The following is a 13,880-nucleotide window of genomic DNA, read 5'->3' as shown; positions in this document are numbered from 1 at the left end:
CGGTCAACGTCTCTACTCTGTAACGTCACCACTGCCACCTCTTCTAACCACAAGATCTGCATAAGCGGCTGAGGCATTCCGGCTTGGGATCCGAAATGTCGTGATTAAAGGCAACTTGGCATAAATGACCCTCTAACCACAAGATCATACTCTAATCTAATCTAATGTATTTTATTTTATTTTATTTTTTTACTGTTGCATCGTATGCCGTGCCGGCGTCACATCCAACGCGACGGAAGAAAACCAATGAAACTTGTCTCTCGGTAAAATGATAAGAATACGTTCACAGCATGGAATAGTTTGGTTGGAATGATGGAATGTTGGGGATTGCGCATTGTTAGTTGTTTGTTGCTCATTGAACCACACCTACCAACACCAATAAGCAATGCAGCTCCCTGGCCCTAATTGATTAATCCATCGATGATATTTTTAGTACAATTGGATACGAACACCATTGCAAAGTAAACAAAGATACATAATAACATGGGTCGAGTTAAAGAGACGCTCGATGGTGCCAATCTGCCAGAGAGGGTTAAAGTTCACGTTGTTTCCGGCAACGCATGATCAACAGGCACCAACTCCTTCAAATAACAAGACCCCTTTATATGTCATAAAATTAAATAAATTTTTTTTTTTATTTTTTTCTTGTAAAAGAAAAAACCTCTTAATTGTTTTCTCTTAACTTTTTATCTCTCAAAAGCGCATGAGGGGCATAAAAAGAGGCAACGTGGCCGCTTCTGGTGTTGGAGTAAAGCGTCTATTAGAAAAAACATTCAACGGTCAAAATCCTGTCGGATTGATGATTCGGCTGCATACATTTAATCCAACGGTTAGTGTGCACCTGTGCATTTAATGTCACAAAATCCTGCCGAGCATTTAATGTGCATACATTTAATTGTCCAAAGGTTAATGTGCATTTATGTTTAGTGTAATTAATGTACATGCATTTAATTGTCCAACGATTAATGTGCAAAAAAGGGACTGTTATTTGTGTTTTGTGTAATGAATAATCCAACGGTTAATGTTTAATGTACACGTGCATTAAACGACCTCATTTGCAAAAAAGGGACTGTTTCTAAAAAGAACCTCATCGTTCTGCACTCTGGATTCCTCCGATCTTCTAAATGGAAAGAAGGCGACTTTGCCTCACTTTGCACCATCATCGTTCTGTTTCTGCAGCAGCACTGTATATCATCGATTTCTCACACTCGATGGCGGTTTTCACATTTAATGTTTCTTCAGAACATCATCTTGATTTTTAATGGTCACAATGGCGGTTTTTACATCTTCTCGGCTGAACACAGGCGACTTCTTCTTTTCGAACATCATGTAGAAAGCGGGGACTGTTTCTAAAAAGAACCTCATCGTTCTGCACTCGGGATTCTGATCTTTCAAATGGGAAGAAGGCGACTCTGCCTCACATTGCACCATCATCGTTCTGCTTCTGCATCAGCACTGTACATCATCGATCTCTCACATTCGACATTCCGATCTGGTCGTACTTTTCCTTATCACATCATCGTTCGTAGGCTTCTTTCCAGTTTTTCATTTGCAGCTGGAAGCGGATGCATAACTCCTCACCCGACCCCGCCAACCCCCAACTGCAAGAGTGGCACAACTTCAAATTTCTTGAGCGGCTGCGCTTTGCACTCATGACATGGAGGCCCCACCTCACCTCATGGTATATATATCTTTGGGTGTCTTTCTTTTTTTGTTTATTAACGTCATTCTTTATCTTCTTTTCACTGTTTTTATTCTTTAGTATTAGTTCTCTTGTTTTCTTTCTTAATGTGCCATTGTTTTAATCAGAGTTTTCGTATTTTTTAACAATGGGCCTTGTTGTTCATCGATTAAATAGGAATTCATGGACAGCTTAAAATAATATGTTTTGGAATTTGTAGTTCCCATGGTGTATAATGTAGCTCTTTCTTTCAGTTGTCTTCACTGGGGTTGAAATATGCCTTTTTCCGTTGAAACCCCACTTTCAGTCTTCGCCTTCAAACGTGTTATCACGTTCTTAACGTGGTGGGCAAAAGCAAAACATTAATTGATTTCAAAAGACTAAGGGCAGGTTGGTCATTACGGGGATACGAGGAACCAACTTTCTGGTTTGGTTTCAGTTGGGTGAGGATCCCTTTCGGTTACATTCATTTTTTTCACTGACTGAATCCAACGAACAACAATAACAATGAAAGAAAGAGGGAGTAATGACACATCTCCTTTGTTCCGTATGACTAAATGTCTTTCTCTCTCCTTCCTTCTCACTCTTTTACCTTATTTCGTCTGCCTAGCGGAGTTTGGAGACTGATGGGTTGATGAAAAATGGGATAAAGTAGAGAGAGAGAGCAGGAGTCTTGACCATTGGCGTTCGCTTTCGTGTAGGCGTTGTTTCCAGCTTCCATGCGTGACACGTAGAGTTTTTTGCGAGTCTTTTTTATTGCATTTTAGGTTAATTTTTTATCACTATTTTTATATTATTGATATTGATCATCATCACTATTTTTACTTCTTATAAAAATCTTGTGCTTGATCACCTTCTGGCTTCTGGAGTTCTTAAACCGCTTTTATTCATCTACCCCGATGATTGGTGTGACATAATCTGATGGAGTGATGGGCAAAGACATGTAAGCTGCCACGGCACCAACAAAACCCGGCGGATAAATCCCGGTGAACCCGCTGAGGTGGACAAAGCCCGATGCACTCATTGAACACAGCCCATTGGACATAGCCCGATGGGCAAAGGCCTGTTGGACATAACCAGATGCCTATGCAATTTCTTATTCTTGAGCCGCTGAGGCCGTTGGTTAAAGGCCTGTTGTGTCTCGAACTGCTACTAACTGACAGTTGATCGATGGCCTGACAATCGATCAGGGAGAGAGGGGTGGCGGTGGTGCCCTAGAAGAGATGCTACTGACTGATAGCTGAGTAGGATCGAGGGCCTCAGCCTGACAGACAGGAGAGGGGAGCGGATAAGAAAAAGAGAGAGTGTGGGAGCGAGAGGGAAAGATGAACCAAGGAAGAAGAAGAAGCAAGGGAGAGAGTTCTTAGTGGGAAAGATTAATCTGTTTCTATGTTCTTCTTTTCTCACTACGTTCGTTTTCCTTATCTTCTTTGTCCTTTTTGTTCATGTCAAGAGTTCTTGGTGGATTTCTTATTTTTGGATGTTTCAATAGATTTTCTTGATCGTTCGAGCTGCATTGGTACTCCTAGGTGGGTTTTCGGATTTCTTGGTTCGGGAGAGAAATGAATCTGGAGTTCTGGTCCTATGGACTCGACAGTTGTTGATTTGAGACTCAAGAGATCTACCATCTGGGGGTGGAAATTCAAATAAGCATGACAAGGATAAAGGTGTTAATATTCAGGTTCTTCTCCATTGCAGGTTAGTCAAACCTAATCTTTCCTTGAATTTCTGGTTAATGGAGAATTTTTTATGAGTTTCGGACTATAATGACTTCTTTTTTCTAGACCCTTGAGCGAAGATGAAATGAGGGTCAAGAAACCGCAAATGAAATATCTGCCACGCAGAACACAGCCAACAAGCATATTGATAGAGCTTTTGTATTTGACAAGGTTTGACACTTGAACCGCTACCCCATTCATCTCAACTCCCGCATTGATCTTTAAAACTATGGAATTAGAACTTGTGATCTGTTTTCTAACGTATTATATAACTGTACACTATTCTGTGTAGGTTTTTGGTCCGGCATCTCAACAGAAGGATTTGTTTGATCAAGCCGTTTCTCCTATTGTCAATGAAGTTCTTAAGTTCTTGAAGGTTATAACTGCACCATTTTCGCATACGGTCAGACAGGTACAGGGAAAACATACACAATGGAAGGAGGGTGAAGAAAATCAATGGTTTTTCATTGTTTTACTTATCTATTTTGGTCTTACCATGCTTTCTGTGAATTTGAGAGCCTCTTTCTTCTTGTTTTTTGTCTTTGTAGAATAGGGATTTAACAAAGTAATGCGGGTGTTATCCCTAGAGATGTTCAACAAATCTTTGACATACTTGAAGCTCAAAATGCCGAGTACAGCATGAAGGTTACATTTCTAGTACAATGAGGAAATAACCGATCTTTTGGCTCCCGAAGAATGCACAAAATTCATTGATGACAAGTCAAAGAAACCAATAACCCTCGTGGAAGATGGAAAAAGGGGTGTTTTTGTGAGAGGCCTGGAAGAGGAGATATCGTCTGTACTGCAAATGAAATATATAAGATCTTGGAGAAAGGGTCTGCTAAAAGATCATACTACAGATACCCTGCTTAACAAGCAATGCAGTTGCTCCCACTCAATATTTTCTACCACAATCCACATCCAAGGAGTGTACACCTGAGGGAGAAAAGATGATTAAATGTGGAATACTTAATCTTGTTGACCTTGCTGGCTCTGAGAACATATCACATTCTGGGGCAAGAGAGGTATGCGGGCTACAGACATACATACAAGTGCACAACTTCAAATATTAACATTCACACATACACTTAAAATGGCATGCTTGTGGTTGTAGATGTAGTAACATTAATTAAGACCACTCCAGTAGAACCTTTCTCTCTCTCTCTCTATATATATATTTAATTGTAAGTAGACCTATGTTTACAGGGAATAGCAAAGAGAAGATGGAGAGGTTAATAAAAGTTTGCTTACACTTGGTCGTGTCATTAATTGTGTACTGTTGCTATCCTTTTAAATGGATTTTAAAAAGATTAATTGGTTCTCTTTTTAATTTCTAATACTAGCGAGTGGAACCCGTAATGGTTGAGCATTTATTCTGTTCCGTTGACGTGGCACTTAGTTGTCAATAAATGGTTTATCAAGTATTTTTCTCGGTTTTGAATACTCAAATATAAAATGTTTATTTAATAAACATAAGTTATACCAAAGACATACTTGATTTGCAATCGGAATGGAATTTAAATCGGAATTTACATTCCTTGGAATCAGAACCATAATGGTATATTCTTATTATTTGGTTCAAATAGGAATCAAAATTGGAAGCAGAATAAGCTGGAATAGGATCTCATCCTCAAAAGAGAGAATGGCCATTTCCTCAAACGGGGGAATGCAATTCCATCAAGAACGGGAATGAGATACTAATTCCACCCAACCAAACCGTTGGAATTACCATTCCAGTTCTAATTCCAAACCAAATAGGCCCATAATTGAATGGAACTTGGATTCACTCCCATAGAGCACTCTCCACACAAATCCACAGCACATTGCAGCCACGGTGTTCCCAAGGCTTTGTTTGCCTATAGAGCAATTCCATTTGCACTAATGCAAAGTATGGGAATGTAAAATGTCGAGTCCAAAATTTGATTATAAATTTTACTTGGTTTTGTTACTAGTGAATGACCCCATATCAAGTACGAGGAATCATAATGTTAAATTTACATTATGGAATCATAAGTTTTCCTTGGTTTTGTTACTAGTGAATGACCCCATATAAAGTACGAGGAATCAATATTATTAAATTTATTTTTATTAATACTTTAAATAATCATTATAATTTCAAAAAATAGTTTTTCAATAATTATTAGAATATGAATAATTTTCTTTTGTTATGATATTAATAATTAAGTGAGATTGATAGAATGTATGCAGTGGTTGTGGATCTCTTTTTAATTTCTAATAAATGGAAGTCTGGGTGTACTATTTTCTAACTTCATTTTTTTAATCTATTCATAGTATATAGAATTTTTAAGTGTTTCAAGTTTCAACAGTTATTCACACGCATGGGCATCCGTCATTTTACCCTTTTATGATTTGAAAGCCCAACCTAACTGACATCATACAAATCTGAAGAATTTGTCTTTGAAATTCTAAAGTAAACACTCTAATTAGCCGAATTGCTTCTGCAATATAACAAGTTAAATCTACAGTAACCGAAATCAACTGAATAATCTACAGTATAACAAGTAAAATCAACTATAGCTAAAACAGATGCTTCTCAGTCCATCTCTAACAAGGATCAGGAAATGCAAGATGACAGTGTGATAGATGCAATCAATAAGTATCTTTTCAAGCTCAAAATCAAAGAAGAAATATATGGTGAAGAGTAAAGGGTGAAAACGATAAAAAATAATAGATCTGTCTATTGGCTAAAAGAACACAGGCTCAAAGAAGAAAACGATATACAGAGAACTTGGGAAAAAGCAGAGAGAAAAATTGAAAGAATAGAAAATGATAGATCTATTACCTTGACGACAAAGAATGATGTCCACTGCTCCTCTGGGCTCTGGTGTCACTCCTTCGATCATCTATCTGTGGGTGGTGTCAAGCTTGTTCGTGGTCAGGGTTTCAACTAATAGGGAGGGAAACAAAAAGAAGAAAATCATGGGACGGTAGATTGGGTTGAACCAGATCAAAACTTGCGGGTGCCATGTAAGCTCCATGTCAGCTATGCGTTTCATGAAATGAACAGCCATTGGGGGAAAAGAGAAATGGAATAACGTTTATTGCCGTTTTTTAATTAGACACTGCCACCAAAAAGTGGTTTTGGTGCCCATAAACGTTTATTGCGCCAAAAGCTGAACTGGTGCTGAGGTGGCAGTGTTAATCGTAAACCAAACATCCCCATAGTTTGATCGGTACAAGTGAAAATCTACAACTAAAAACTGGGCAAACAATATTAAGCTTAAAAGTTCCTCTTCCCTTGGTTTATCCATGCAAGGGAAATATGAACTCGAATGAGAAACATCAGAAGATTCCTCCGACAAAGTAGCTTTGCCTTCTTTTCTCTGCTTCTCTTCGATAACTCAACTTTTTGAATCCACCTTCTTTTCTGCAGATAATCATAACTTTACTTAAAAGTATTTAAGTATTTATTTCTACTATTTTATCTGAAAATAATGCCAGTGACTTTAATAACACTAATTTACTAATTATAATCAGTAATAATCGGTAATTATAATAAATTAATCTAAAGTATTTCTGGTAAATTAATATTAAATTTTAAATATGATCATTTAATTAGTAAGTTAATTATTAAGTATTTATCTAATTAATAATCCATATTTTCTATATTTTTGGACATTTTCTACAAATTTATGATAACTTTAATAAAAGTCCAACATTATTTTTTCTGATATTTATTAAGTATTAATTTTGGTAAAAGGTCAAACGTTTTTTTAAATATTTATTAAGTATTTAATTATTAATAGTATATATTTTGGTAAATATATAATAAATTTTTATATTTGTTATATGATAGATTATTGGTAAAACTGGGTTCGGTTGAACACAAAACATAACCCGAATTGATATAATTAATAAATATTAATTATTAATTAAATTATCAGTATTTATTAATTATAAAACAATAATTAATAAAACTGGGTTTGATGGGCAACTGAACTGATAGCACAATCGAACCGGGTTCGGTTCAAAATAAAACTCAAATCGAAACACTAACTAAAATAACCCAACATTATAAAGCAACCCGACCTGAAGAAAATAGTCTTCCTAACCCGAATTGTTTCACATCGTTCGTTCGACAAAGCGATGACGACACCGTATCAAGGGCGGTTGAAATGCTAAAATCGACCTGTTTCTACCTCATCTGAACAAATAGATAGATGAAATAATAGAAAACTTTTAAATAAACAAACAAAAAAATAAACCAAAAGCAACGAAAAATACCTGGTAGTTGATCACAACCGCTGTTCTGTGAAGTTGAGTGGTAGAGCGTGCTTCCAATTGTGATGAAAACGAAGAGTTTGCTTTGAAGGAATCCATGCACGTCCAAACAGGTGATAAAAAACGGCTAGTGTCTCTCTGTATTCAAACAAATACAATGGTCGATCAAAACAAAAAAAAAAAAAAAATGAAAAACAGAGGGCAACAGTACAATGGTATCCTTGTATTTTAAACAAACGCAACAAACGAAATCCACCGACCATCATCAAAACGATATAACAATAGCGACCAAAACATTAATAATAAGAAGACCCCTCCTCCTCCGTTGTCTGATAAACCCAAACCAAAAAACAGAACCCAACCTAAAACCAGAGCAGAGGAGGGAAGCAGTTTTGGGTTCTGGGTTTGTTTCGCAGCTCATGGCAGAGAAGATGAATAAAAATATCCAACTCTCACTGTTTTTTCCATCTCCATTTTTCAAAGTTTCGATCTGAAAAGGAGAGAAGTGGTCAGAGGAAGAGAATTGTCTACTCTGGGTGAACTCCATCGCTGTTTTTTCCGCCTCCACTTGCGCCTTCGTCTCAGCCACCTCAGCCATTGTTACTCCTGGAATAAGAAGAGGAAGCTTGCAAAGCGAGAGAAAAATCTACCTCAGTAGCGCTATCAACTGGAGTTCCATCTGTTGCAGTCTGTGCAGGAACGGAAGCTGGATTCCCAGAAAGCCAAGAGCCATCGCCGATCCCAATTCAAGTTGGGCGACGCAGAGCCTTCACCAAACAGGGATTCCTGCAAGCTCCTGTTGGGCATATACTCATACACAAGAAACCTCCTCTTCTTCTCAACACAATACCCCAAAAGAGAAACAACAAACGGCGACCGCAGCCCGCCGAGAATCTGCAATTCATTCTGAAACTCCCTCTCCGCCTGCAACGAAGACACATCGAGCTTCTTAACAGCGACGGACTTCCCATCACGGAGAATACCTCGAAATCCTTAGTGGCCGACTTCAGCTCCCTATAAGAACCTCTGCAACTTCAGTGGAGCGCTGGAATCGAATGGGCTGGTGCGGGAGCGATCGACGAGGGAGTACCAGAGATAAAACAGGAACAAGACGAGACCAATAAAGTACAAAACTGAAGCCGAGATGGTAAGAGCCAGGAATAAAATAATCAGATCCGAACTCCTCAAGGTTTCTATAAGGGCTTACTCACCCTCGGGTTCTTCCTACGAGAAGGAGAGGATAAGAGGAAGCACGGAGTATGAACAGGTGTGCTACATGCAATAAAATAGTTTAAGTTAACACTAAATAGTAAGATTTCATCGATAGTGTATAAATTGGCACGAGCGAAAGGGAAGATCACCCCTTTCGCTTTAGCTTTAATATAAAAGATTGCTTTGAAGTTCTAATCGAGTTCGATTGACTAAATATCACTCTACTTCCCCATGTGAACTTTTTGTTATTTCGATGTAGCATGTTTTTTTTTTTTTATCAAATAGAAAGTTTGATTTAATAATCAACAGGTAATATTCTTATTTTATTTCCCTCCCATGTATATTTAATTTGTAACTGGGATCCATTACCAGTTTGCCTTCAACCTGGTAATATTAGTTCAGGTGTGTACCTTCTTTCAACCTCATGCCTTAGGTTCTAGGAACCTCGTGTATTTTCCTCTGGATTTTTTAATTTTGGTTACTGAGGGATTGCTCTTATAGTAGATTAATTTTTGTTGGTTATCCTAATTAATGTATGTGTTATTAACGAGGATTGTAGTGAATGCTAATGGTTGCAGTACTTCTCAAGTGGCAATAAGAACATTTTCTCTAGTGGGTCATGCTTTCATACTCTCTTGCTGTTCTGATTTTACCTTCTCTCCCTTTTACAGGCTATCTATTGAGTTGTAGGCTCTAATAGATGGTGGCATTCTGAAAGCCCCTAAATCTAAGCGTGAGAAAGAAAAATTATAAAAGTTGCCAATGAACTGAACAAGAAAGGATTGTGGTGGTTGACTGGCTTGGTCGTCTCTGATCATAACTGGTGAAGTTGACAGAAGTCGCAGTTGGGAGTTGCTGCATGATCAATGGAGCCCTTGAACCGATCGATAGGCTAGCTAAGATATGGAATTGAGTGCAAAAGCAAGAACATAAGACCATCTTTTATATATAACCTGAATTTCAATCTGTTGGGTCAAAAGATTTGAAGTAATACAGTGAAAAAATTTTGTTTTTCCCACTATTCGAAGTGTGACGACAAAAATTACTGCATATTTTGTTTGATTTATATAATTTTAGACAACAGAAATTTATATAACGTATTGAGGTAATGGCCAATGAACATGAGTTTAATAAGGTTCATCTTTTATAATTTATTGCGATCACTTTTTCTTTATAAATATATTTGGATGTTAGCTCAATGATCCAATCACATTATGTTTCTGTGAATAGGTCACACTATTTGCGGCCTTGAAATTAAAATTCGATACTGGCATATGGACTGGTTTCCAAGATTAGTTAAAACCCATAACTCCCTGTGGAATGAAGTCTTCATGTGATAAAGGAATTCGTATTAGAGAGTTTGAAAAGGCTTTTAGGCTCTACATTCTTGAATGACTAGCCCCGTGGACAAAGGCCCTAGGAGAGAGACAGTTGTAATATACATCCAATACATTTACAGATTTACAATTTCGCTAGTTTAGAAGTACAGAAAAATGAATATTTTCTCTTATTTATGATTTCCTAAAAATATTTAAAGACGGGCACAATGCCGACCCATGGATTAGCATCAATTTCGATCTGACACCCATCCACTTAAATTTACAAAAATTTACAACTTTTTGATAAAAAAATTTCTACCGATATACCTCTTAAACAATCAGCTCTAAAACATCACACCTGTCAAATCATGTTTTTTTTCAGACGCACTGAAGATTACTTAACAAGGTGGACATGAGGCCCACCGCCATTTATTGGAGAGGGCTAAACTACTACTACACTGGTAGATGACCGTCTGGGCTTGGCCCGGGCTTTGTACATGTTGTGTGTTAAACAAGGAGATGACAGTAGAAATAGAGGCACCCACATGCACATGATTTTCTGATTGAATGTCTTAAGAGATGACCAAACAAAGACATGCAGTGATGGAAAGAGAAGTCAATAGAGGCATTTCCTTTATTATGGATAAAGATTAAAGCCCAGGAACAATCCATAATTCTTCCACATTACAAAACAAGCAGCAGAACCAACACAACTTAAATCATAAACTTAATACCAAACATTTTAAAATAAAGATAGATCACATGCAGTAAGGGCATATTCTGTTAAGTGTCTAAATGTATTATATTTTCCTGCGGACATGCATTAGCAAATATTAATTATGCAGGGCTGGTCAAATGCTGCTGTTACTTCTGCTCAAAAACCATGAATCTTGATGTGTTCCTTCTTCACAATTCCAGCCTGTTCGCCACAGGAAGAAAGAAAATGTCAGGGCTTTCAAAAATCACAATCTCAGTTGGTGCATCAACTTTGAAAACTGAGAGAAGAGTAGGATAGGAGGGAGGTGACTGATCACCTGGACGAGGAATGTCGAGACATTCTTGCGCTGATCACCTTGGAGTTGAATAACCTACAATCCCCACACAACAAACTACCATTATGATATGAACCCTCATACGCACACAGACAAGCAGACACAGGCAAATAAAGTGTCAAACTAAGGCGAAACTACAAACCAACCTGGCCTAACTCTGGGTCCTGGACAACAGTACCATTGCAGCAGAATTCCTTCTTGAGGTCCTTGAGGATCTTGTTATAACTAAATTCCTTCTTCAAACCTTGAACTGTTGTCAGGCTTTTCCGACCATTTCTCTGCTGTATACGTACATGCACATACTCTTTTGACCCAGCGCCCGAGTCCTCAGCATTTGCCTCTGCAAAGGGATCTGTTTCACCATACAAACACAACCGACACTACTTAGACTTTATCTCATATATATGTAGTCTAAAGGAGAAATCAGGTAAAGGAGAGAAATAAACACACCGAAGGTAGTAGGAATCTGGATGTCGAGTTCAGACATGAACCTTGGCTGTTGAAAGTTGGAGAGAAAAGGAACAGAGCTTTTATTTACTTATAATAGAAAATGCTCAGAGCTGGCACAAATGGAAGGCAAACCATTTAGCTTCAATACAAATTAAGAAGAATCCAAACAAATACAACTTAAATTGAAACACACACACACACACAACTGCATTCTTCAAAATTTCAACAGTTTGACAAAATAAACTCCTCCTGTACTTTTTATAGATCTCTTCCTGTACAATTTGCTGAAAAGATTTCTAGTTAAAATTAAGTGTTAACCAGCTTTTAGATTAACAGATAGTCCCTATGGATCCCACCAATGCAGCTAAGATAATTTATATTATGGGATACTAACTTGGGATTACTACCCCCCCCCCCCTGTTAAACAAACAGAAACTGCCACAGAAAATTTAACTTGTATTGTTTCGGAACCATTTCTTAATTGTCTAGGAGGGAGGGGGATGAGATTGAGAATCAAGAACATCTATCTTACTAACATATGCGGCAGAGGACACATCAAGATTCAACGTAATCATAACAAACCTTAGTGTCTCGCAAATTAACACATAAGAAAACTAGAACAAAGAGAAACTGAATGGAAAGAAAGAAGCAGAGAGCTAATCACATCCAGAAAAAAAAAAAAAAAAAAAGCCGCGTGTATGCATCATAGTACTATAAAATTCCATTATACAGGTAAGATCAAATCGAACTCGACAACTACATGTGTTGCATCTCACAAACAATATAACATGATATCCAAACAGAGCCCTTGACGACTATTGAAATAATGATAACATAGAAATTCGAGATTAAAACATAAGAATTTACAACGGTCAAAGAAATTTTGCAAGAACAAAAGGTAAACAGCATGAGACTCAATAGAAGCATAGGAAACCTCGAATTTATTCATACATGATAAAAATGGCATTCAGTACAGACGCATGGATGGCATAAAACAAATACCAGGGCATATGAAATAGATAGCTCAACAATTAAGGAATTTATTAGAAACGGAGTATACGATTGAAAAAAAAAGCACCTTTTCAAAGGAAGACAATGAAATCGTTGAGAAATCTATATCCCTAAACATAACAAGCACTCCATGGAAGAAAAATCCATGAACTAATTAGGTGTTAAGGCATGCCAAAATAATAAAACCCCAATAATCAACCACAAAGAAAGACAGAGTGGGAAAGAGAGGGATCTACCCAGATTTAAGGGACTCAAACCCTATGTAAAGAAAAAACAAAGAAATCATTGATCTAAATTACACGGAAAGAGTTCAGGTAAACGAAGATCAGAAAGCTCAAACAATAATACAACCAAACAATTAAGAAAGAAAAATCAGAAGCCTCATGCAAACAAATCAGATTTATTTATGTACAATCAAAGATATAAAGAGAAACAATAAAAGGAAAAAAAGAAAGAAAGGAAGGAAAAATAGGCATACATACCTGATCCGAACTTGGGTTTGAACGGTATTGACAGTTGAAGAAGAAACCCTAATCGGAGCAAAAGGAAGGAGAGAGAGAGAAGGGAGAAGAGAAATTGGCAGAGAAATCGAGGAGATAAGATGCAAGGCGGTTGGGAGGCTGTGATGGGTAATGGTGCCCCACGCCCCACACTTTATATTTGTAGACGACTGCTCTTAACCGCACGACTTCAGCCCCATCTAACTTCGTTTATGAGTTAGGAATCTCCGTACCTTTTTTCTTTTTCTCTCTTTTCCTTTCCCATTCTTTTATGCATTTGTTTTCTTATTCTTCTATCATATGCTCATATGTTAGGTTTGGTTTTATAGAAAATTTGAGGAAGGTTCTCAAATAATATAACAATTTTTTTTTTAGACTCTCTTTGTTTAGAGTGCAAATAAAATACAAATAGAAATATGCAAAGTGCATTTTAATCTATGCAAATGTAAAGTTGATTTAGTTTTGCAATAATAAATTTACTTTTTTGTTTGTAATGGGTGCAAATATGAATCTCGAGATTAAAACATACACTTTTAACATTGATCAATTTTGAGTGCAAAGTTTGCATCTATTACTCTCATTTTGGATGTAAATATGTTTTTAAATTTTATGAAAAATGTTAGGGTAAATTACAAGGATCTCTTGTACTATGGGGTCAATGACAAAGACTCCTGCACATTTTTTTGTGACAAATA

The 13,880-nt window shown here is 37.1% G+C and overlaps 1 protein-coding gene and 3 long non-coding RNA genes across 6 annotated transcripts; 2 read left to right on the top strand and 2 right to left on the bottom strand.

Moving 5' to 3' along the window:
- Positions 1 to 1,687: 1,687 nt before the first annotated feature.
- Positions 1,688 to 4,085, top strand: LOC104585666 (uncharacterized). The gene is made up of 4 exons (XR_733339.3): positions 1,688 to 3,379; positions 3,466 to 3,570; positions 3,692 to 3,811; positions 3,948 to 4,085. It is a non-coding gene; the product is annotated as an uncharacterized LOC104585666 (long non-coding RNA).
- LOC148803936 (uncharacterized) lies at positions 4,080 to 9,134 on the bottom strand. 3 transcript variants are annotated; one of them, XR_016080313.1, is made up of 4 exons: positions 8,292 to 9,125; positions 7,450 to 7,779; positions 6,203 to 6,787; positions 4,080 to 4,335 (listed from the first exon to the last, which is right to left on the bottom strand). It is a non-coding gene; the product is annotated as an uncharacterized LOC148803936 (long non-coding RNA). The 3 variants fall into 3 exon arrangements; XR_016080314.1 differs by having other exon boundaries at positions 6,203 to 7,564; positions 7,645 to 7,779; positions 8,292 to 8,432; XR_016080312.1 differs by having other exon boundaries at positions 6,203 to 7,779; positions 8,292 to 9,134.
- Positions 8,770 to 11,086, top strand: LOC148803935 (uncharacterized). The gene is made up of 2 exons (XR_016080315.1): positions 8,770 to 8,908; positions 9,525 to 11,086. It is a non-coding gene; the product is annotated as an uncharacterized LOC148803935 (long non-coding RNA).
- LOC104585667 (protein translation factor SUI1 homolog) lies at positions 10,777 to 13,435 on the bottom strand. The gene is made up of 5 exons (XM_010242618.3): positions 13,168 to 13,435; positions 11,675 to 11,784; positions 11,371 to 11,576; positions 11,207 to 11,260; positions 10,777 to 11,091 (listed from the first exon to the last, which is right to left on the bottom strand). The coding sequence occupies exons 2-5, from the start codon at positions 11,709 to 11,711 to the stop codon at positions 11,047 to 11,049; spliced, it is 342 nt and encodes a 113-aa protein (XP_010240920.1). The 5' UTR covers positions 11,712 to 11,784; positions 13,168 to 13,435; the 3' UTR covers positions 10,777 to 11,046.
- Positions 13,436 to 13,880: the final 445 nt, after the last annotated feature.

This window comes from Nelumbo nucifera, chromosome 1 (genome assembly GCF_055504915.1).
Source record: "Nelumbo nucifera cultivar China Antique chromosome 1, China Antique-T2T, whole genome shotgun sequence".
Lineage (NCBI taxonomy): Eukaryota > Viridiplantae > Streptophyta > Magnoliopsida > Proteales > Nelumbonaceae > Nelumbo > Nelumbo nucifera.
This window is presented reverse-complemented; position numbering and strand designations above follow the sequence as displayed.

What these genes read in the sequence shown, in the direction of transcription:
- LOC104585667 (XM_010242618.3), bottom strand. Translation starts at nt 11,711, where the DNA reads ATGTCTGAACTCGACATCCAGATTCCTACTACCTTCG. An exon ending in AGGACCCAGAGTTAGGCCAG is followed by an intron (nt 11,261 to 11,370) that starts GTTGGTTTGTAG and finishes TGGGGATTGTAG; the next exon opens with GTTATTCAACTCCAAGGTGA. An exon ending in TCTCGACATTCCTCGTCCAG is followed by an intron (nt 11,092 to 11,206) that starts GTGATCAGTCAC and finishes TGTGGCGAACAG; the next exon opens with GCTGGAATTGTGAAGAAGGA.